At 43.8% G+C, this 24,473-nt stretch overlaps 1 protein-coding gene across 18 annotated transcripts in view; it reads right to left on the bottom strand.

The window, feature by feature from the left end:
- PTPRM (protein tyrosine phosphatase receptor type M) overlaps positions 1-24,473 on the bottom strand; it is an 834,094-nt gene that overhangs the window by 16,750 nt on the left and 792,871 nt on the right. For 10 of the 18 annotated variants that reach the window (XM_055238011.2, XM_055238021.2, XM_055238041.2 and 7 more), the window contains 9 exons: positions 18,840-18,956; positions 18,036-18,086; positions 13,997-14,151; positions 13,600-13,735; positions 11,801-11,950; positions 10,813-10,986; positions 9,719-9,850; positions 5,470-5,595; positions 2,901-3,064 (listed from right to left, as the gene is read on the bottom strand). In XM_055238011.2, coding sequence (XP_055093986.1) covers positions 2,901-3,064; positions 5,470-5,595; positions 9,719-9,850; positions 10,813-10,986; positions 11,801-11,950; positions 13,600-13,735; positions 13,997-14,151; positions 18,036-18,086; positions 18,840-18,956 — 1,205 coding nt within the window. The remainder of the gene's footprint in view (positions 1-2,900; positions 3,065-5,469; positions 5,596-9,718; positions 9,851-10,812; positions 10,987-11,800; positions 11,951-13,599; positions 13,736-13,996; positions 14,152-18,035; positions 18,087-18,839; positions 18,957-24,473) is intronic. The other 8 variants (XM_055238031.2, XM_055238049.2, XM_055238056.2 and 5 more) reach the window with 1 other exon arrangement.

Below are 24,473 nucleotides of genomic sequence, written 5' to 3'. Positions count from 1 at the left end.
TGCATTAACATTACACCGCTTTTCCTATCAGCTTTGTACCTAATACTTTCGGCAGCTGTTGAAGACCACTGTCTAATCTATTATTTTCATCAAGAGTTGCAAAGTGGTGAAATCTTAATTCTATCCATTTAATCTAGCTTTATTAGCTGGGAGATACATATAAAGAAAAACACTCCCTATTTGCATACCTTGAATATCTGTGGCCCAAGGAACCATTCACTTCAAAGCACCTGCAGGTATTGTCTCAGCCGGGAACTCTCCACCCACAGCCATTAGGTGGCGCTACACTATGCTGAATGCCATCCTTTTACCTCCAAGAGGAACACTGGAGTGGTTTGATTCTTTCCTGGCCAGTACTGGGGGATGCCAATGTAAACTAACTTTGTTTCTTATAGCTAAACAAACCCCTTAGATTTAGACATATAAATGTAAACAAAAATAAACATTCTCACGAGGCCTAGGTCTCATGCCCACCTTGATGCTAAGAGAGCAAGAGACAGCCCCACATGAACAGAGGCAGGGCTTTAGGGAGGGGGGAGTATTCCAAAGAATAATCAAGGTTCTCTCAGTGGAAAATGGGAAGAGATGCTGCACAGGCAGGAGAGAAGAAACAACGGATGCCTCCCACCGTCCACTGTAAAGAACGGCTGATTGCTTTAGGTTTTACATGGAACAGCAATGTCACTGGTTAGTTCTGTGGTCATAGCTGCCTCTGGGAAGAGTGTTGTTGACAAGGTGCAGTGATTTAAGAAGTCTTTATGTCTTCTTGTTAGGCCTGTCCTGGTGCCTCAACTTCTTCGAGTCACTAGTAACTTAGTCCTGTGGGTTAAAGCACTGACCCTTTTTAGAAAGCTACTAATCCCGGGGGGAACGACGTATTATACACCTAGCTCCAGATGCTGGGGGTCTCCAGATGCAGGCAGGGGTAACTGCAAACCATTTTTAGTATTTTAGAAAAATCTGACATATGTAATACAAACGAACTACAATGTTAATATTCTTTGCTGGGATTGTATCATTTCAGCGTGAGCCTCTTGCTCTGATCAGAGGTTGGATCTGGATTGAAGAGAAATAAAAATAGGGGTGTGGACTGCTAATGAATTCTTTTTGTCATTTTCTTGATAGAGATTTTTTTTTCTTTTTTTTGAGATGGAGTCTCGCTCTGTCCCCCAGGCTGGAGTGCAGTGGCGCCCTCTCGGCTCACTGCAAGCTCCGCCTCCCGGGTTCACGCCATTCTCCTGCCTCAGCCTCCCGAGTAGCTGGGACTACAGGCACCCGCCACCATGCCCAGCTAATTTTTTGTATTTTTAGTAGAGATGGGGTTTCACCGTGTTAGCCAGGATGGTCTCGATCTCCTGGCCTCGTGATCCACCCGCCTCGGTCTCCCAAAGTGCCGGGATTACAGGCACAAGCCACTGCGCCCGGCCGATAGAGATTTTTTAATGCACTGGGTCCATGAGAAGAAAGGGGGGGATGACAGCAACTAGAGAAAGGTGAGGTTAATAAACTGCTTTTCAGAGGACAAAAGATTGGAACTTCTGGTTGAAGACAACTGTGGGTAGGTTCTTAAGGCTCTTTCCAAAGGAATATCAGTTTCCTGCAGGATGAGACACTATCGTGTTTTGATCGTTGAGAGGCAGGCAGAGTCCTGGGCTTCCAGGGAGACTTCGAAGGCCTGGGGTAGGAGGTGGCATTGCATCAGTCAAGGGCACTGACTGGAGAGTAACCCACGCCCTGAGCCAGGTCTGCAACTTTAACTAGGCTTGATCTACCTGGAGTGAAACTTTATTTTGCCTTCAATTTAAGAGAGATCTCATTGTGTACTTCTAATGATACTTCACTGAAAAGTGACATACGCTTATCCTTTAAATTTCCCCAGATTCTCTAAACATCTTCCTTAACTGCCATGACTTTCTAATTGCCTGTTCTATTAAGCCGATTCCAGCTGGTTGATTAGCTACGTATCATTGCCAATGAGAAAATGCAGGTGAAAGTGCTTTGAGAAGCATGGCATTGTCTACTCAGTGGCTCTCAACCTTATTATCTCAACACATTGAAATCACCTAGGCATTTTAAAAAAAACACCCATGTCTGGGCCCCACTCCCAGAGATTTTGATTTAATTGGTCAGGGTGTGGCCTAGGTGTGGGCTTTTTTTTTTTTTTTTTCATTTAAAGCTCCCCAAATAATTCTCAATGTGCAGGTAAGGCTGGGGGCCATGTGTAGCAGGGGTGACCACATTTAGCACCTGCAAAACCTGCTGGCCTGGAAGCCCCATTTTGGGGACACTGGCTGTAACCAAATCCTCCCAATATACACATTCTCCCAAAAAGCACGCATGCACGCGCACACACACACACACACACACACACCCCCACACACACACATACACACACTCCAGGTCCTTTGAGACCTCTGACATGATTTCCAATTGAATAATCAAGTAATGTGATGGTAAACTGGCCTTTGGCTGGTGGGACGGAGCCCTGAGTTGTAGCATTTGTTGATTTCCATGATGTAAATCCTTCTACCATGGATGAATTCAAGTTACCAACAGTTGAAGACCAAGGTCAGAAAATTCCTGAAAACTTAACAATTGGCTTTCAAGAGCCAGTGTTTTTTTTTTTTTCTTGGCAGCGGGGGGGCGAAGTGGGGGCAGGGGTCCTAATCAAAAGGTCAGTGCTTGTTTGTACAGCAGTGGCACACCATCCAAATGCAGAATGTGCATATCCTGTTTCCTGAAAAGCCAACCAATCCCTCACTGAGTGTCATGATCACCCCTTCACCTAGACCTACTTATTTCTTCTCCATTTCTAGTGAAACAAAAGACAGAGAACTAGGAGGTGAGAGTGAGTGTGGGGCCTGGCTGTTCTGAAATGAAGAGCTCTGTCAAGCACTTACAAGCAGTGCACAACGGTGCGGCCTTCCCCGCCGTTATATTCCTCTTGCCACTTGTCCACCTGGCGAATGAGCTTCAAGAAGGAGCGCTTAGACACTGGTGTGTCCCTGTACATCGGCCAGCCCAAGAACTGGAATTGCTGCACCATCCGATATCCATCTTGGGGCTACAAAGAACCAGGCAACAATCGGGGAGTGGAAAGAAAACAGGTATTATTTACTGAATTCCAGTGGGCTGATTCCACCTACTTGATCTTCCCATTATTAAAGGCGAGTGCTGCCTACAAATCACCAAGGTGGCTTCTGCTGGCCTGAAGAGTTATGGTTTTTAATCTCGAGCAGTTAAAAACAACCAGGGGTTTTAAATGACAGGCCAGACAAATGACAGGCCAGTGAGGCAGAATGCTTCCCATTCTGCAAAAGCCAAGAGAAAAATAACACAGCATAAGCACTGACCACATTGTCATGTTAAGTGGTAAAATAACTTCAATTACAGGTAAATTACAGGTAATGAATAATTTATAACCTGGAGATGTCTGTGAGCTCAGTGTGAAGATAGAGAACACTGCTTCCTGTGAGCATAATATGGTTTTGCTTATTGATGTTGAATCTTGCTAAGATAGCGATAGTTAATTAATCCTTAGTCATAGTGAAATAGAATTGCAGAATTCAAAAAAGTGTTACTTAGCTTATGGTAGAAACATGAAAACAGCTTTAATCTGGCCACGGCTAAATCACTTGGACTGTATCTTCTGTGGCCTTCAGCGGCATCTGACACGGGTGACACTCTCTTCTTGTCAACACGCTTTCCTCACTGGCTGGTCCTTCTCCCACAGCAGTCCCTCCCTCTCTCTCTGCCTCAGTCTCCCCTTCTCCCAGACCTTTTGCTGACAGAAGCTCCCAGGCTCAATCCCTAGGGCGCTTCCTCTTCCTCTGCCTCTCATTTGATTTCATTCAGGCTCATGGCTTTAGATATTACCAATATCCCAATAAGTCATAAACTCATATATCTGGTTCAGCCCTCTCTCTTGAATTTCACCCTTATATTTTCAAAGGCCCACCTGATATTCCCACTTAGGGGCCTAACAGTCATCCCAAACCTATTATGTCTACAATTGAGCTTCTGATCCTCTCTTCATAATGCCCTCCACCCCCAGACAATCCAGTTACATAGGCAGCCTGGACAACAACTCAGTCAGTGTCCGTTCCATCATCCTAGCTCTCAGGACAGGAACCGTGAGAGCCTCCTCCATTCCCTGGGATCGTGCTGGCTCTACCTTCAGAAAATATCAGAACCTCCCCCTTCTCATGACCTCCACTCCTGCTCTCTCTCGTCTCACCATGATCTCCTCTCCCATCACTGTCATTTCTCATGGGGATTATCCCAACAGCCTCCTGATGCCTCTCTCCTCCAGTCTATTCTCAACACAGGTGCCAGAGTGCTCCTTTTAAAATGTAAATTACATCATTGGATTTTTGCACCCAAAACTCTGTAATGGCTCCTTATTTCCTTCAAAGCAAAAGTCAAAATGCTGACAGTGACTGCCAGGCCCTTCCAGCCGGGGCCCCAAAGCCACTGTCCTTCCAGGTGAACTGCTCACTCCCCATCAGCTACTCTTGCCTCTGCTCACTGAGCCTGGGCCACACCGCCTCCTTGCTGTCCTGGCACTCACATGCAAGGCCCTGCCTTGGGGCCTCTGCACTGACCCTTCCTTCTGCCTAGAAAGCTGCCTCTCCAGAGAGCCTCAGTGCTCCCTGGCGTCCTCCGTCTTGGCTCACAGGGCACGCATGCTTACAACAGAGCTTGCTTCCCACTGTGCAAGGCCCTAGCACTTTCTAACTCCCCTACTTTTTTTTCCTGTAGAATTTGTCACTTCCTAACTTACTACATCTATTATTATATCTGTTATTTATTGTCTGATTTCTGACAATAATTCTTTGCTTGACCAAACTTTCGTCAGGCTCCTGAACCTTCTCCTAGGCCTATCCATGAACTTCCTTGTAAAATCCAGTTTTAGCAATTTCTGCTCAGTTACCGTGGGCAAGAACCGCCCACCCCTCAATACCTGATCACGTTTGAGATCTGATCAGGTTCCTCATCCTCCACCATTCCCCAGGGATGTCTGGTCACCTGGCCTGCCTTCAGCCAGAATCCTGTTAGGTCAGTTTAGCCAGAACCCTCCTTACTCTTGATGCTTCCCCTTAGTAATTTTCCATCCACTGACCCCCACCCGGCCTGCTGGCTATAAATTCCTGCCTGCCCATGCCATACTCGGAGTTGAGCCCACTCTCTCTCACCCACTTCAAGGTCCTGTGACAGGAGTCCCTGCACTTATCGTGATGGTCTTGAATAAAGTCTGCCTTACCGTGCTTTAATAAGTATCATTACTTTCTAAATACTGCTCCCATTAGAATGTAAGCTCCATAAGGTCAGGAATCTATGTTTTTTTGGTTCACTGACATATTCCAAACTCCTGGAACAGTGACTGACATAGAGTGAGTGCTCCAAATATTCAGCGAGTGAGAAAATAAATGAAACCATAATCACAGGCACTACAGGCCCGTCTCTTACTCTGGCTGCATTGTAAATGCGGAATATCCTGCTGATGATGTCCTCTTCTAGGTCAGCAGAGACGAATTCCACCTGGATGGGGCCGTGTCTGTGTACTCCGTTTTCTGGCCAGTACTGTGGACACAACTGAATTCAAAACATACAAACACAAGGTTAGTTATAAGAGGAAATTTACTCCTAACAGTTTGGATAAGGTTAGTATTGACATTCAGTAATCCTTTTTTTTAAGAGATAGGGTCTTGCTCTGTCTCTCCAGCTGGAGTGCAGTGGTGCCATCACAGCTCACTGCAGCCTTGAACTCCTGGGCTCAAGCAACCCTTGCACCTAAACCTCTCAAGTAGCTGGGGCCACAGGTGTGTGCTACCATGCCTGGCTAATGTTTGTATTTTTGGAGAGACAGGGATCTCACTATGTTGCCCAGGCTAGTCTTGAACCACTCTTCTCCAGTGATCCTCTTGCCTTGGCCTCCCAAATTGCTGGGATTACAATTACAGATGGGGGATGTGGGATTACATTACAGATGTGGGATGCTGTGTTTGGAGACATCATTCAGGAATTCTGAAGATTTCACTGACTCCCTTTGTTTTCTTTTCTTTCTCTCTTTTCCTCCTAGGAATGTAGGCTTTTGGACTTCCTTGCTGGCTGATTCCTCAACTCCACCTGTCCTTTTCCTGGGACTTTTTCCTTCATTTTCACAGAAAGCACCTTTTAGCCATGAGTAATTCTGCTTTCCAACGAGGTCATGTGGATGGCAGCTGCCATGTCCCCTTTTGCATGGTGAAAGGAACTCTCATCAGGCCCCGGGGAGAGGCACTAGGTGCCACCCCAGGATGTAAGGTACTCAAGATGGCTATACGACTCTTAATGCCCGGATCTCCACGCTCTGCTGGCTGGGATTGCATGTGGATTTATAACCACTATTGGGAATAAGGCTATTTTGTGACAAGGTTTGGAACTGATAACATTGTTGGGTTGCATTTCTATGTTCCAGTCCAAACCCTTGCAGCTCAGATCTAGCAAATCTGTTGCAACAAGAGTAAATGCTTTGCTGTTTGGCCTGGAAGTGGCCTAATTAAAAAAGCAATCTCCTGGAGCCTCAAACTCTAGGTATTGTTGATACTGAGTAACTAGAACTTTTGCATGAATGTAAATGCACAACTCAGTGCAGTAGGAGTGGTGCTGGGTATGGTGGCTTATGAAGGTGCTTATTAGCCAGCACCCCACAAAATTCCCACCCTTGGAAACAGGAAGGAAGAACTGCTAAGATTTTTCTCTTCAAAAACCCTTCTTAAAGCCCCAAAACCTTAATAGGCATTTAAAGTTTGAAATTATACTTCCTTTAGGACTTCTTATTCCTATGACTTTTTTTGAGTAGCATCTAACTTTTTTTTTTTTTTTTGAGACAGAACCTCACTGCGTCGCCAGGCTGGAGTGCAGTGGTCCTATCCCGGCTCACCGCAACCTCCGCCTTCTGGGTTCAAGTGATTCTCCTGACTCAGCCTCCTGAGTAGTTGGGACTAAAGGCACGCACCACCGTGGCTGGCTAATTTTTGTATTTTTAGTAGAGAGGGGTGTTTCACCATATGGGCCAGGATGGTCTCTATCTCTTGACCTCATGATCCGCCAGCCTCAGCCTCCTAAAGTGCTGTGATTACAGGTATAGCCACCGCGCCCAGCCGCATCTAACTTTTATCTTTCTGATTTACCTGAGGGACAGGTGGTCTATAGAAAGGCAAGGGGAGAACTACTTTATTATATAACCTGTTTCTATACTGGGCCAAGAGCAGAGGAAGACAATCACCTAATTTTACGCAGAATGATGTGTCACAAAAGGAGGATCCACTGGTTGAATTTCTAGATGATTTCTATTTTCCAAAGGATCTAAAATCTCATTGTCAAAGGTTGCTAATGTTGATTTATACCCAAGATTGCAGGATAGTTTTCAGTTAGCAGTGGGCCAGCCAAAACAGCAATATCTCTCTCTCCATCACAGAACAGTTAAGTTTGGGATTTTATAAGTAAGAATGAAAGTAGTGTAACCATGGGTGCTTTTTATGTTAGCTAAGCTGATAGTATTTTAAAAATTACATTTATTTATTTTTAAATAATGCTTCCATGAAATATTTCCTTCCTCACCAGCACTTCCTGGTGACAAGTTATAAAACTGCCTTGTCAAATAATAGCATGCTGATGCTTATGTTCTTTTTGATGCCCAAAGGGTACCCATTGTTGAAATTAATAGGCATTATGATGGGAAGCTGAGATGTTATTAAAAGCTGTAACATGCACATTTGAACCGTTCTGCCCATTTTTCTACTGCCTAAGCTTACTCTGCTTTCTGCTTGCTTTCTCCGTTCAAGCTCCTGACCAAAAGCTTGCCACTTACACCAAAGAAATATGAGTGACGTGGGTTGTGCTTGCCTCTTGGCACGTTGCATTCTATGCTCTGTCCAAGTAAACCATGTAGAAAATGGCTTAAATGGTGCATAACACGTCCGTGAACTGGACCTATAAATACTTAAAATAGTTGAGTGCTATTCTTGTAGAACTGCAAAGCCTTTACATTCAAATGCTCAGTTTAGTGCTCGCTAAAAGACTGAATCCCAGGAGCCTCTTTTCTCTCACTCTGAAAATCAGCTCTGTCTGCTGAATAGAACTGGAGTCTTTTTGTCTCTCCTACCCACGAGCCAGCCAAGGCTTGGTTTGAGTCCAGATAGTTCGGGTTTAGAATGCGGCTTTAGAATTCCAATGCAGTTTTTCAAAAAGAACACACTAGAATCACTGATGTCTTGTTCACTAATATGAACAAAAATATCTCCACATTTCAGAATTCACATTAAGAAAAAAACCATAATGATTCTAAATAAGGAAGAAGTCCCTTGTTCTATAAGTGTCTGTGACTTAAGACTCTAGAATTAGTGAAACTTCAGCCATGCCACTGTAAGTTAGAAAATCAGGATCCTTGGTTCCATTTTGAGTTGGGTCTTTGAAGCTTCCCAAGCCGTGGTGTCTGCTTGTCTTTATAAATGACTGTAAGCTAACCTTCTCAGAGCATCAATGGGGAAGAGTTTTAAAATATTTAAGCTTCTTAAGCCAAAAGGACTGGATAAGAACAAAGATTATCATTATTATTTCATTAACCAGCTTTCAGGCAAGAGCTTTGACAATGTAATGCAGTGCCTCAGACATAATTAAAAACCTTATAGAACTGAATTGAATGTCCATGCCATTTATGGCTGGATGATGGCAAGAAAACAGATTGTAGGAAGGAAAAATCTTGCCATCATATCCAGTTGGGATGCCGAAATGCTTCAGATCTTTTTTTTTTTTTTTTAAAGAAAAAGAAAGAATTTGTGTCTACTGGACAGGAAATTAATTCAGTTCCAGAACAAGTTTTTTCTTAAAACACGCTAAGGTCAAACTTCCCATGATGCCTACTGTCATGGTGATTGTCTATGATTGGTATAGGCACATCCCAAAGCAATAAATTCATCTCCTCAAGGGCCACTGCGCTAATGCTTGCCTGACAACCTGCTTCAAGAAAATGTGTCTAACCCCATTACTAACACTGAGTCATCACTGTCCAATTCTTTCTCTTTAATGTTTAAGAGAAACTATGCAAAAGCCCCATTTATCATTCCAAACTTCTCTTATCTCCAAGTCTCAGCATTATTTCTTTTTAATATCTTTACTGAAGCATTGAGAAAACTAATTGCTGTGCCTTAAAATTGCTTGCCTGTCTCTGCTGTCACCCCGACACTGTCACCCTGCATGACAATCTCTACCTGTAGGCTTCCGGTGAGCCGTGCCAGGAAGCACAGAGTCACTCCAGGAATGGGATCAGGGGCTGTGTCAAACGCTGTCTTCCCTTCTCCACTGTCCTCTGGTTTGCTCGTTCTGCTTTGGCTCTGCGACGTTCAGGTTCCTGCTGAGCTCCGACTCGGTCTGCGACCTTGTCAGCCTCCAGTGATATTTCCATCTTTTAGGAACAGCTCAACTTCTGGCCCTGTCTTGCCCTGTCACCTCAACCGTCTATGATTTCAGCCTGTATTTCTGGTTTCAACTGACTTTCTAACCCCTAATTCCGCCTGATTTTTAACTGTTGTGTTCAGCATCCCCAGTTCTCAACTTCAACTGGCACTTGAGACCTGGCACTAGGGCCTGCACTTCTCAGGTGCAGACAAACTCAGTGTGCAAACAAATTTGACCCCCTGGCACTAGCTCTGACTGTAAGAAGTCTGGGTCTCACCTGGGCAGGATCCACATCATTTAGCATAACTACGGATGTGCAGTGATAATCCAGGACCAGTCTCCAAAAGTCTTTCACTGTGTTTGGCAAAGGATGCTGGGTGACTATAAAAGCTGAAGGCTGTTTATAGCTCTGCAAACACAGACAAGAATGCTCCAAATATACTCAGGAAAATGGGAAGAGAAGAAGCTAAGTTATTTCATGCAGAAGGATACTTGTGGCACAAAACACTGAACATGTTTAACAGCTGTTGAATTCTGTCACCATTGTCTGTACCAACATAAACTAAATATAAACTTCTCTGCAGAATAATAGTGATAAAAGTCTTATTTTGATACCAAGAAAACTTAATTAGTATCTCTTATCAATTTTTAAAATATTTCTGGTAGAGAGGCAATATCGAATCTATATATAATTATCTTGATGGAGAAAATTTAACTTTACTTTTAAAATTACACATAATTAAAAGTTCTGCTTTTTCTAAAACTTGTTTGCTAGCAATTTGTATGTGTGACAGTGTTCTTATTTCTGCCATAAAGAATACATGTACTTTTTTTTACAGCTCTGAAGAGCTTCAAAAAAGTTTAGGTACCTTTTATGATATGACACCAATAGAATTAAAATTTCCGTGTTAGCACAGCACATCCCCATTCACTCATTCCATCAACTGAATAGCAACAAGTAAACTGGCAAACAAGTAATGAGGTGTGCTTTCCTCTATGTTAACTACAGGCTAAATTACAGGAAAATGACCTAAAATAATGCTGCAAACCTATTAACCCATTTTCCTGCCATGGTGGCTTAACAGCTGTCCCCTGCTCCCCGGCCAGCAGGTTAAAAGTCTCAGCGCTCAGAGGGCAACTGTGCCATGTTACATTTACCGATACTTCTGGCCTGGTGGTCTCTGAGAAACCAAGGATATCAGCCCTGACACAAAAACATATGTGGAATCTGAAATCTATTTTTTGTTGGAGAAAAAAGTTTGTGTCTTAAAAAACAAAAGGGCTGGTGAGCAGAAGGGGAAGACCCACGCCTGTTCTGCGGTCTCCCCAGTCACCCCAGCCTCGGACCCGTGCGGGAAGCGGGGCACTCACGTCCATGAGGGCAGCGTTGATGTAGTTGCTGCTCTCCCCGTCGATGGTGATGAGGAAGGGCAGGCAGCGGTCTGGGGGCAGGATGTCCATGCACCGGTTTTTCTCATGGTTCCGGGGCAACAGCGCGATGCTGCAGTCCTCCACTCGCAGTGTTGGCGTCACCATGTTTAGGGTCTGCGTGAGAAAAGAAAGGAACATGAGGACAAGAAGGCTTGGCAGTGGACTCCTTTCACATGCAGTTTTGGAAAGATGCAAACTTTCTGTGGCTGACTGCAAGATGGTCCCTTCCCCTCCCCTCCCCAACCCTCCACAGTTTGAGTTTTATTTCTTTTGCTCCTTGGATTTTGTCCACTGACAGTGCCCATCAGACACAGGGGCCAGAGGCAGAGGCCCTAGAATTAAGAGGGTCCCTAGAATTAAGGGTCCCTAGAATTAAGAGCCCTCAAGTCCCAGTGGAGTGGGACACCTGGGGATTTGGAAGGTCAGAGGTGGGGGAAGAGTCTGGCCTTGAGTCAGGTACATTTGGACAAAATGCAAATGTGAGGAATACAACGGAGAGCTCTTGGTTGGAAAGTCTTCTTAACACACACTGCTGTGGTGTAACTGCGCCATGGTTATGCTGTGGACAAGGAGCCACAGTGCTGGGGACTACTCCGTGTCTGCTTTCAGAGGGAAGGGGTGGAAATGGTTGTTAGACCAGTGGTTCTCAACCAGGTATTTCTGTCCCCCAGGGGGACACCTGGCAATGTCTACACACGTTTTTGTGTGGTGGTGACGCCATAGACGTCTCCTGGGTAGAGCTCTGGGTTGCTACTAAACATCCTACAGAACAGCATCTGCCAACAAGAGTTACCCAGCCCTGAATGCCAACAGTGCTGTGGAGGCCAAGGAACCTTGTGATTCAAGGGCTCACACTCAGGTGCTGACCTTGAAATCCTTCTTGAGGAGCAAGTCACCGTGCAGTGCCCCTCCCTTAGGCATCACTTACCCGGAATTCCTCTTTAATCTGGCTTGAGTTTGTCTGTGGATCCAGTTTGTTCATGTCATAATACAGAGACCTAACTTGGGAAGCAGGCACAGAGGTGTCCCCACAAAGACAGGCTTCCAGGATGGCATCATGGATAAACACATACTGCTCCTGAAGAAGGAGATGGAACGAGTTACTGACTTTAGAGAACCAGAGAAGGAGGAAAGATGGTATCAATTTCAGCCTCACATCATCAAGAGAGTGGAGACAGTTCCTCCAGAGAGAAACACGGTCCAAGGGCTCAACTGCTAGGAGACTGGGGTGCAATGCCAAATATTATACAGATTGATTAAAACCAATCAGACCCAATACAAACCACCACACGCACTGCGGCACCATGAAAACTGTGGCTGAAGACCTCTGTCATTCTGATCCTACTCACTTGGAACTCAGTATTTCACATGAGGAATGAGCAGAATTTTATCTATGGTAGGATTTGCTGATCAAAATAATAGTGCAAAGAAGGTTCAGAAAAACTTGGCATTACCATGAAGACAAGAAGTTCGAAAGTTCTTAATTCAGAACGTAGAAGTACTTAGAAATTCTTATTTCAGAACGTAAAAGTTAATATGATTATGAAAGCTCTTAGAAGTACAGTGAGCTGTTCTCATATATATGTAAACATGGGGCCTCTAATTCTGATTTGGCACTGACTTTTCTTAAAATTCCTTGGTAGAGTCTTATCATATTTATTATTAATCTTCAGTTATATGAGAAGTTTAAAACGCCTCTTATCACAGCTAATTTGCTTGATTTCTATACATAAATACGACTCTTAATTATTTTTTTCAACAACCTCTTGTCCAACAGATTGATTCCCAAAAACAGCACACTACCAGTAAACAACACCTGAAAAAAGAAGATCCAAGTGAGAAATGGGAGTGGTAACATTTGACTGAGTATAAAGTACATTAAAAGATAAATTATTATGATTATTATCTTTCAAACACAGTATCCCCTTTCTAAGGAAAAGAGCCCATAAAAGCAGCATTTACAGTTTCTGTTATTTTTATGTTAGCTAAGAAAATGGGATTAGGTTTCCCAGAGGCTTTCATAAACTTAAATGCACCATCTAAATGTAAGGCGTTCTTACTTCTTCTTTACTTCACTTCATGAATCATTTTTCAGGTGGTCGGTGTGACGCCTACTTAAAACAATCAAATATGAGTAAAAATATGAATGTCCTAAGAGCAGGATGTAATATTGCTTCTGAAAAAATGGAAATTCCTGATATACCTTGAATTTCCACTTACAGAGTTACTAGTTAGTATACAGTACTTCACAAAATGGGCAAATCCCCAGGACGCCAGACACTGGGCAGAATTTTTAGGGTCAGGAGGCTTCTGTTCTTCCCAGGACCCTGGGAGAAGAACAAAGTGCACAGAGATAACCCTTCAGCCACTATTCTCAGGAGCGGTCTTGCTCTGGTTACCAGCTAGCTTAAAAGAGAGAATAAAAGGAAATGGTATTGAAAGTCTGAGCACTTAACAGAGACTTTTTTGGGTCCCTTAATACAGAAAAATGTGCAAATTTGGGCTCTTGATTCTGTTACCTGGAAAACTCCTGGGTTTGTGTGGTTTGTTTACGAGAGGAAAAACAAAAAGGAGGAAGGGAGGGAGGGAGGGAAGGAACAGGGAATGCCAGGTAGATCACTTGAACAGATAATTGCCTGGATTCCTTGTGCCCTTGGCCCTGAAATGGGGAGATGCAGGAGAGACCCCAGGGACCAAGGCCCCAGGCTAGGTGATCAGCGGGAGTACCTCTGTTTGCACCATGTTCACCCTCCGTGACCGCAGCTCCCTGACGCAGTTGTAGATGTCTACGACCCCTTCCCTTTCGGCCATGTCCAACATGATATCAATGACGATGAAACAGCCAGTCCTCCCTGCACCAGCACTGAATGAAAAGGGGGGTCTGTCAGTGGAGGAAGAGGGACCACACTGCTGCTGCTGCTTTTTAAATTTTTTATCAAGGTGAAATTTACATAATATAAAATTAAACCTCTTAAAAGGTACACTCCAGTGGCATTTAGTGCTCCCAAAATGTTGTGCAACCATCACCCCTCTGAAGTTCTAAAACATACTCATCATCCCCAAAGGTGGCCCTGCACGCGTCACCCACTGCGGTTCCTTCAAGAGGCTCTGGAGCTCTGCTTACCTGCAGTGCACCACCAGCGGGCCTGCACTGGGCGGGCTCTTAGACTTGACTTGCCGCACGAATCCCAGCAGGCCGGTGGCATGGTAGGGGACCCCATGATCCGGCCAGCCAGTGAAGTGAAACTGTCTGATCTCTCGGATTTCATGCACACCTCTCTGCAGTAGTTGGTTAGCCAGAACAAGGAAGAGAACAAGGGAAAACAAACCACAAATAAGCAGGGATAGCTGGGGGAGTGGAAACGGTCCCCAGGTGCAAGTCTAGGGCCAGGAAACAGTGGACTGCTGGGGAAGGAGGCCATCCTTAGATCTCACACACAATGTGGAAGGCATTGTACCCTTAGGAAGACGTCTGGGTATGAAAGGGAGATGATGTTTGGGGAAAATGCTAATTTTTAGGTGTAATTCCAGCAAATGGATGAATTGGTTGGGTTGTTTGAAATTCCTTTCTAAAAAGTAGACTATGTTAAAGGTTTGTCTCACTTAGATCACAAGGTGGCTGGTGAGGTGAGAGTCTGTAGAGAAAGAGGCACAGAAGAGGGGCCAGAAGAAATTAAAGGATGTCTGTGTGCTCAATACCAACTCCGTGTTGGGGCTTTCCAGCATCCAGGGACCTCTCACAGCAGGGACTGGAATGGTGCACACTCACTGAGCATGCTCAGATGATGCTTGCAGTAGGAATGAATGAGGACACCCTTCCAACTAGACAGGTCAGAGAACTCATTTGCATTTACAGCTCTGTTTGTCAGGTTTCTCTTTTTAATGTGGGTAAATATTTTACCCATTCATCCAATTGCTAGCAATCTGAGTGACTACACTGCCCCAGGCATTATGTGAGGTACTAGGGCTACAGAAATATGTTTTTGAGTGGCGGTCACAGTCTGCTTGTGGCAAACAGGCATGTAAGCCAATATATACTATGGGAATCGAAAGATATTTTTGCTGGAATTCTATGCTAGGTCAGTAAATTGAGGAGGAGTTGCCTGCCGCTCAACCGTAGTGAAGGCAGAAAGAAAGAGACTTTACGGTTTGCTTTTGGTTTTAATTTACTTTTGTTTTGAGAATAATTAAGGGAATTTATACCTGTCAATTTTGTCTTCTAAGTATAAGCCTATATATTAAGACTGTGTTTTAAAGCAAAAGACTGTTTTGAAAACAAAACCAGAATCAACTCTGCATGTACATCTAGGATCAAATTAGACTTTCTTCCTTCTCTCATTCCATGATGATTTTCTGAACTGTTTCTGCATTTGGTTTCATTGTATCTTAAAAGTAAACACTCAACCTTATCACTTTCACCATCAATCATTGTTCACACATACTTAGTGAGCAAAGGAGAAATTCAGAATTTTTATGTGCTTTGAAAGACCAGAAAAGCAAACAACTGCAGATTTCGAGATAAGAATTACTTGGCACCCATGTGTTAATACGTCTTCATTTAATAACCCACAAATGCTGAAGCTTTACTTCTCTGTGAAAATGCCATTCTTTACTAGAGTTTAAGCTATAAGGAATTAAGCAGTCAGGGATTCACAAATGCAAATCAATATTGTCGTCTGCTAAATAGGCTCTGTGATCCCAGAGTAGTATGATTAGGTGGTTAGGAGCCCAAATTCCTTATCCCTAAAACCAAGGGAACGTTTGCCAGTCCCAAGGTCTCCCTTAGAAAATATACAGTTGAGGCTGTGTCACTCTCAAAACCCCTAGAAAGCTCCCCCAGCTTTCTGCATGATGACCCAGGTAGGAGTGATCCCATTTTGGTGGTATGCATTCCCATACATAAACTGGGAAAGCTTACTGACGGTAAATATTTTATTCCAAAGGGGATAAAAGGGCATATCTTTCTCCATATCATGGTGGGTTTTTGGGGAGTGGGAGCATGGGGTGTGCTTCTCTCTCTAGCTTTGTTAGATTTCAGTTCCAGCATCCTCAAGTCCTGAACTACAGCTCTTAACTGATCTAAGACTCTTTTTCTGAGCAAGGTAAATATCAGTTTCTGGAATGTAGAAAACATTTCTCAAAATTAAACCTCCACCCTTGAATATGTTTGCTATTAACAAGAGTGGCAAAGGTAATGGCTTCTGGTCCAGTTTTCATTCTTGTTCATTGACATAGCAGTGTCTCCTTTTTTCTGTTTTGGAATGTAACACATTTGGGGAAGAACATCATAGATGTCATCAGTGATCACAGCCCAAATACCTCCCAATTTGATACTATTACTTCCTGATTTTTCATTATAACAAGCCATTAATGTTATATGTAAAAATGTTAAAGTCACTTAATTTTTTTTTTTTTTTCTTTCCGAGACAGGGTCTCATTCTGTTGCCCAGGCTGCAGTGCAATGGCGCAATCATGGTTCACTGCAGTCTTGAACTCTCGGGCTTAAGTGATCCTTTAGCCTCAGCCTCCCAAAGTGCTGAGATTAACAGGCATGAGCCACCACACCCAGTTAGTCACTTAATTTTGAACCAAGTCATACAATAGTCCCTGGCCCAAAGTGGGTGCTTAAGAAATACTTGTGAAATGAATAGTCATGTTCTGTCTTGTATAATAAATGTTCTGTCTTGGAGACAGGAGGATCATCTTCTCATGCCCTCTCTGAATCCTAGGCAGCTCCTGGGTAGCGAGAATTCAGCGACCATTGTCAACTTTGTTTCTCCCAGGATAGGCAGGGGTAGATTCACCAGACAGCCTAAATCCATGGAGACTTCAGGGGTGTCTTCCTTCTGACACTCGGGGTACTGTGTATTATTTAAAATCTGTTTAGCTTGGAATCATCAGGTATGTGGGAAATAAAAGACAACAATCAGATGCAAAGCAAGAATTCATGAGTTCCAAAGTGCATTGCATCTGCTTGTTTTGCAGAGCAGAACCCAAATCCATTTTCACCTTTAGGTCCCTTGATGCAACATGCTCTCAAAATAGAATCAGAATTGCAGGCATCTCAAAGTACATGCTTACCTGTTTTCTTCTTTCCTTTCTAATGAGAAAGTTTAAAACCTACAAGAAATGTTCTACAAAAGTACTAATGATTTGTTTTCCTTAAAGATTCCAATTGCCCGGTTAGAAAATCACTAACGTGTCATTTTGATTTCCCCAAATGCATTAACAAGCTCCTTCTTCCTTCTCTTCCCTCCACCACCTCTTCACTGGTTGTCTAGTGACTAAAATAACTGGATATTTCAGACACATTTCTGTGCAGCTGGGAATTCAGGGGAGTACAATAAGAGGTTAAAAAAAAGAGGAAAGAAACAAACAAACCCTTCCTTTAGCTACAGAGATGTATTTTCAGCTTATTAGAGAGCTGAGTATTGTTCAAAAAAACTCCATGTTTAAGTGATGGCTTTTGGATGATTTTTTTAAAGAAAAAAATATTGAGGGTCTTTTATCGCTGTTTTAATGCGGTTATTCATGAGTGCTCTTGCCAACAGCCATACAAAAATCCTCCATGTGTTTCTTTTTTTTCCAATTCTGCCTAAGAAGGAAAAAATTGACATCAAAGTGTGAGGTTCAGAACTTGAAGAACTGAGTCAACCAGAACTCCTCATTCTTTGAAGTCTCCAAGCTTTCTGCCTGCTTATTAAAAAAGACAGGCTAAGAAAAAAATGCTAAATAGTATGAGAAACAGATTAAAATAAAGTCTTTCCAGTTTTGTGATTCTATGACAAATTTGGATCTGCAAACCAGGAAAGGTAGTTCAAAACATCAGACTAAATTAGCCAATAAGCAGATGTTGCAATTTCCTTGATTTCCTAAAACTGGTCTTGTTCATCTAAAAAGAGCATTTAGATGCAGTGAGAATAAAGAGTGGAGAGGAAGGCCAAAATCCAATTCTCTAGCAATCTGCCTATAACCCAGGTCTTCCAATTAGACCTGCTACTATTACCTGAGCATAAGCTGAACAAATTCACACCAAGATCCCTAAGTCCAGGGCAGCTGTGCAGGGCTCAGTTATGGAGAATCAACTGGATAGAAAAGTCTGTGGATCTTTGGAAGGCAGAGTGTTTCTCAGCCATATCACCTCCACTTTCCCCAGAGCCTACCTGTGACACTTCTCTGGATGGACTGCAGTTTGCTTCACCTCCGGCCCCTCCCTATGTCAGCAGAAAGAGGGGGAATAAGGAAATTCCCTGTTATGCCCTACAGTGCTTCCCAGAGAAGAAGCCCCATCCATGCACATGGGATGAGGCAGGGCAGAACGAAAGCAGAGCATTCCCGGCCCCAACACCAGCGACTACTAGAGGGGAAAACCAGTATGGGAGTGAGCATGAATGAATGCGCTGGCTCATGCAAGAGGGTCCCATGTCTAATGGAGATCAGGCACTTAGGTTTCCAGGTAGGTCACTTCCACCTGGAAAATCCATCAGTCCACATTAAACCAGAGGTTTGGAAAGCGACAAGGAAGTGAGAGATTCCAGGAGGATTTAGGACCTGTGTCTCAACACTGATACTAACTCCATACTGGGAAATGCATATGGACATACACCATGAAGGAAATTTACCAAACTGGAAGGACATTTATCAAAATTTAACAAACTTTGTTCTGTGAACAAAGAAAGAGAGACGGGCAGAACAATATCAACCAGGGAAAGAAAATAAACAAATAGACATTAACTTTTGGTTTACTTGCAAAATATAGATTCTTGTGAAATGAGAATGATTTGTTTTAAAGATGGAACTGAGCTGTTATAGAATCAGAGGGCAAGGTGCAATCTTGAGAAACCATCAGATAGCGCCTACCTGCATTGAGATATGAGCATGTGTAAAGTATCCTAGATAAGTTAATGAGGCTAGTATGGGACCACTAGTATCTGACCACAGCTTTTAAAAGCAGTATGAAAACTTACCTTTTCAACAGCAAATGTTCTTATCACATATTCTGCCAGTAGTTCTGTTTCTATTAGGGTAACTTTAATGTCTTTATATATCTCTGTGTCATCTGGCCAATATTTGCAGCATTTGACCTTTAGAAAACATAAAAGAAATTATGGGTTTACAGTTTGGTTTTTTTGGAGTTCCTCCCATGATGGGTCACACTATGATTTATAGGATAAAATTTGCACACACAAGTTAATTGTATACTCAAGAGCAAGGTCTATTTTTTGTAGATCACCTGTGTTTTTATTCTTCACAGAAGAAAACAATATTTGAGTTAAGGGAGAAGTAAAACCTAGAAAAATGGTCTAAGTTTAAAAAATTGTATTTTTACCACAAACATCCCAGTTACTGTAACCATTCATTTCCTGTGCATCTCTACTCAGAGAACAGCCTGCAAAAATAAACTGTGAAGGAAGTTTGCAATATTTTAGCTCTTCTTTTGAATTCCTTCTAGTTTCAGAAAGTGATTGAAAACTTTTTAGGCGGAGTGGGCAGAAAATCAGATTGAACACTAAAGATTAGAATTATTTTTTTTCTGAAGGAAGTAGCTAAGTCATTTTCCCAAATTAGAACTACAGATTCATTTTAATAATTCAATAAACAAAACTTCCTAAAATATGAAATTGTCTTTCCATATTGTCTGAAGCCTCTAAATAATCTCAGGTGGAAGAAATTTGCTGCACTTGGCTTCTCCTAGCAAATTGTATTTTTTTTTTGGTAAGAATGTTCTTCTAGACATCAACGAGGGGAGAGCAGGACCAGAGGCTGGGTAGGAACACGTGACCATCTTAAGACTCTGTCTTTGGCCTTTTCTGCCTCCCCAGGACTCTTGGCATTTTCATCTATTCCTGTCCCTGCCCCGCCATGGATGGATTTCTATTCTGTAACTCTAGCCCTGTTTCTCCATGTGCTGAATTTAATGTTTTTTTGTTTGTCTTTGCTTTGTTTTCTTTTTTAGAAACAGGGTCTTGCTCTGCCATCTAGGCTGGAGTGCAGTGGCGTGATCGCAGCCCACTGTAATCTTGAAACCTTGGGCTCAAGCGATCTTCCCTCCTCAGCCTCCCAAGTAACTAGGACTACAAGCACGTGTCATCATGCCCAGCTAATTCTTTTATTTTTTATAGAAATAGGGTCTTGCTATGCTGCCAGGTCTTGAACTCCTGGCCTCAAGCGATCCTCCTGCCTTGGCCTCGAAAAGTGTTGGGATTACAGGCATGGGCCTCTGGGTCCAACCTTCTGAATTTGATTTCTAACTTCTTTTGTGAGCATCTTCCCTTGGAGGTCCTGCCAGCACCTCAAAGACCGTAAGTCTAAAAGAGAGTTCTTTGCCCCACAGTCATTGCTCTCTTCCTGACTTCCTATGTGACTGCTATGATTCTCTTAATCAACCCATTCCTTCTCCCAAACCCAACCATTTGCCAAGGCTAGGAGTGTCTTTGAAGCAGCTCTCAAAGTGTATTTTCCAACTTCTTAATCCCTCTGCGACAATCCTAAATTCAGGCTCTACTGTCTTCCTGCATGGGCATTCTATGTGTCCCAATACCAGAAAAACTCTCTCAGTGTGTAATCCCAGTGCCATTTACTTGTTCTGCTCAAGAATCTCCTATTTCTAACTACTTTCTGAAAATAAATAAAAATTATTTGGCCAGGCAGGTAAGAACCAGTTTTTAAATATGGCCCCAACCAGCATTTCCAGCCTTATCTTTTATAGCTCTCTTTTCTATGCACATATATTATATGTTCAAGGACAAGTGTTTGCCCTGATCCCCAAACATACCCCATGATCCAAACTCCTACTCGCACCATTCCTTCTATTTAGAATGTTCTCCTCCCATCCATTTCTTCCCAGTTGAAGATTTTTTGCATTCTTCAAAGTACAGCTCACATGCTGCACTCCTTCAAAGACTCCTCCATAGATGTGAGCTCTTTTTGCTGCCCTGATGAAACATGCTTGTTCTGACCTTGGTATGATGCCCTTCTTGCACTGTTTGACTGTAAGCTTATTCCTGGCCAGCACATAAAGGATGTTGTTTTGCTTATTTCTGCAAACCCTGCAACACCTGATCGCTGTGTCCTGTGCACACTAAATATGCAACGTATACATATAAAACTGAATTTCATGCAGAGAGTCATAGGATCAATGCAGGAAGGAAAGTCCCAGACTGGGAAAGTTTACAAAAGAAATCTGAGCTGAGAGGACCTCTCCCAGAATGCCAACCCCCTGAGGTGCACTGATGCTCCCCATGAGCTATGTGACTGGTTATTTTAGCTGCCTCCTTGTGAAACTTTCTGGCCATGGATTTAGTGCCCTTCCAGGGAAGCCTCATTACCTTTAGTTGGCAAGAGGTAAACCAGATATGCTAGGAGTTGCAGATACTGTAAAGCAGGAGACAATGACAGTCCCTGCCCTCAGTAAGTGTTCAGTGTTCTTTGGAATCTTTCCCCCCCCATTATGGGAATATTATTTGTGACTTTATAAAGGGCTTATCTATAATATCTCAGAAATTTACATCATGGATATCTTTGCTCTATCAAAAATATCCCAGAGTAAGAGAGACCTACAATTTCTCCTTTCCCAGATGTAAAGTCAGTTTGAGCAGATCATGTATATTTGTGGAGATGTCTAATTTGACAGTAACAATGCTTTCATTTCAAGAGTGTCCAGCACCATACTTTCACGATGCCAGTTAGCAAAGATGCTTATATGGGACATACTAGATTCTCCTGTATATTGGGAGATTAGCTTTTACCTTTTTGTGACTTCAGTTATGCAAGCAGAAGGTAGTGGGATAGATATAAAACTACATATATAGTATACAGGCACACTTTAAAAATAATTATTGATGAATAAATATACACTTTAAAAATTCATTTATTTCTCTGAAAATGACAACTGAACAAAACACACACACCCGCAATGTATGTTATACCAGGTTTATCTTACCTAATAAAAACACCTTATCAAGATTTATCTTAAGTAATAAAAATGATTTTACTAATTACAAGACACAATTGATGTATGATATTTTGGATGGTCACCTAGTCTTCCATTTAGACTCTTTAACCTCCTTGTTCTCAAATTTCAAAAATATGACAGTGGAGTGCTTCAGTGCTCGGAAATGAGGGAAATCAAATGCCCCTTGCATGCACTGAAAGCTCGGTTTCTTTGGGATTATTAGGAGATGCGCTCTCAACTCCTTCAACTCCCTGGAGCGAGCTCAGGTTCCATCTGAAATCCGACCCTGGGCCCTCCCGGGCTGGCTGTCTCCCGTACCCAGTTCCAGGCTCTCAGGCTCCTGGCCCCCCGCGGCCGGATGCAGCCGGGCGCCCCCGCGCGTCGGCGGCAGGCAGCAGCCGCCAGGGCTTCCAACTTTGGCCGCGCTTCCGCAGAACAGGTGCCGCCGCTCTCCCAGCGAAGCGAGGGAACAATGAAAAGAAAACACGGTCTGCTCTCAACTGCTCGGCACGGTGCTGACTTCGCGCCGCCCGGATGCCTCCGACCGGGCGGTAATTGCGAGGGAGGAGGCGCGGGGCCGCTTCCTTCCAGAACGCGTGCTGGGCAGGGCCCCTCCCAAGCACAGGCACCTGGCGGGGCGGGCCCAGAACAGGCGGCCCAGGCATTTCAAATCCGGTCCTCCCCATCTCATCTCCCAGAATATCCCGAAATGGTTTGCCACATCTGTTTTCAGCCTACTAAAAGCCCTTCTAAATTGGGTTTCTTTTAGTATCTTTTTAACTGCTTGGACTTGTGTCAAGTTATTATTTTGCTTACAAAAAAAAAAAAAAAAAAAGGAAAAGGAAGACAAAATATGTTTCGTTCTCGCTGCATTTAGACTTGCCGTGTCTGGAGAGTGTGGGGCTCGCAGTCGCCTCCTGTCCTCTAAGGTCTGCATACAGAGATGCTGGAACTACTGGTTTGGAGGTGCCCGTTGGAGCCCAGGAACCAAGGAACTGGAGGCTCCCCTGCTCTGATCGTGCGCCTGGCTTGGCTGCCTCCTGCAGCCCAGCGCTACCTGCACAGCTTCTAGGAGAGGCTGTGCCTCCCACGCATCCCATAAGGCGGCAGCCTCCAGCCCAGAAAGCAAGGTCCAGAACCCGATCGTCTAATTACCTTAGTGCCCTGGTGGTGGTTCCATCAGGCCATCAATCAGGCTAACAGTCCCGAGCCCTGCCACCTGCTCATTACTGCCAGAGGGCGGCAGGAACAGATGTGTGGTCCCTGCTCCAAAGGAGTGATCCTTGTTGGCTTTAAAACTCACAAACACGAAACAGCACAGAAAGCACTGTAACTCCAGGATTTCTAACTTCCTGAAAAAAGATCTTTGAGGTGGGTCATATTAAACCAGCAGCCCAGATAATACTCAGGTAAATTAAAGTCAGAGGATGGCTAGGGGCCAGAGCTGTGGCTCCCGAGGCTGCCAGCACATGACTGTAACCTTCACGGCATTTGACATGACTACAGCAGCCGTTATCAAAGTGAAGCAGGCATGAGACTCCGTTGGAGGGATTCTGAATAAATTCAGTAGGTCTGACTTTGTGGGGCCTGAAAATGTGCACTTTGAACAAGCTACCAGGTGATGCTGTGGTCTCTGGACCACACTGTGGGTAGCAACGATTGAGACAGCACAGCTGCAGAGTCTGGCCAGGCTGGAGAGCTGGCTCTCACGCAGTGTGGACATGAGCTTGAGGGGCTCACTGGAGTTTGCTCAACTGCAGGGGCTTCATCTGTAAACAGGGCATGATTATAGGTCCTACGGCAGAGAGTTCTAAGAAGTCAGTGGTTCCCAAATTTGCCTGCACATTAGAATCACTTAGCTGGGGGGAGGGAGGTCTTAACAAATTCTACAGCCCAGGCCACACTCTAATTAAGTCATACTTTCTGGGGTGGGACAGAGGTATCAGTAGTTTATTGAAGCCCCCCTCTCCCCAGGCCATTCTGAAGTGTAGATACATTTGGGAACCACTGGATTAATTGATACAATGTGATGAAAACATTTAGCCATGTGCCCAGTTTATCCAAAAATGGAAATGGAAAAAATGAAAATTCCGACTATTAAGTGATCGTTTTGTGATCTGGACCCTAGATGTCTACAGGAATTCAGAGGCCAAGGAGCCCACGGAGGCCTGGAGAGAGGAGGCAGGGTGTCCCGGAGAAGGAGGAGGGCAGAGGTGAGTACTGACAATTGTGCATGGCTTATGATGGTGGAGGGACAGCTAGGGGGAACCCCCTGCTGATTCCTCTCTCCCTCAAACCTTATCTGAGAAGACAAGACAGGGGGAGAGGGAGAGAGAGATTGGCATGTCCATTTGCTTATCAGTGTGGTTTGATTAACTCCCAACACGATAGGTGGTTTTGGGGAAGGGGATTCAAATCAAATATAGCTGTGAGGAATCTCAGAGACAGTCAATTTCCAAACACTCATTTTCAAGATCATTGCAACTCCCATCCACCAAGCAGTTCCTACTTTGAACTGGATACACTGGATGGCTGCATTCTGACATCTGTGGCCTCACTTAGTGGATGGAAGAGCATGTGATTTGCCCAGAAGAGACCTAGCAAGGGCCAGGCTGGTCTCGATCCTTTTCATTCCTTGTACTTCCTC

Source organism: Symphalangus syndactylus, chromosome 1 (genome assembly GCF_028878055.3).
Source record: "Symphalangus syndactylus isolate Jambi chromosome 1, NHGRI_mSymSyn1-v2.1_pri, whole genome shotgun sequence".
Classification (NCBI taxonomy): domain Eukaryota; kingdom Metazoa; phylum Chordata; class Mammalia; order Primates; family Hylobatidae; genus Symphalangus; species Symphalangus syndactylus.
The sequence above is the reverse complement of the archived record's forward strand: the minus strand, read 5'-3'. Positions and strand labels throughout refer to the sequence as shown.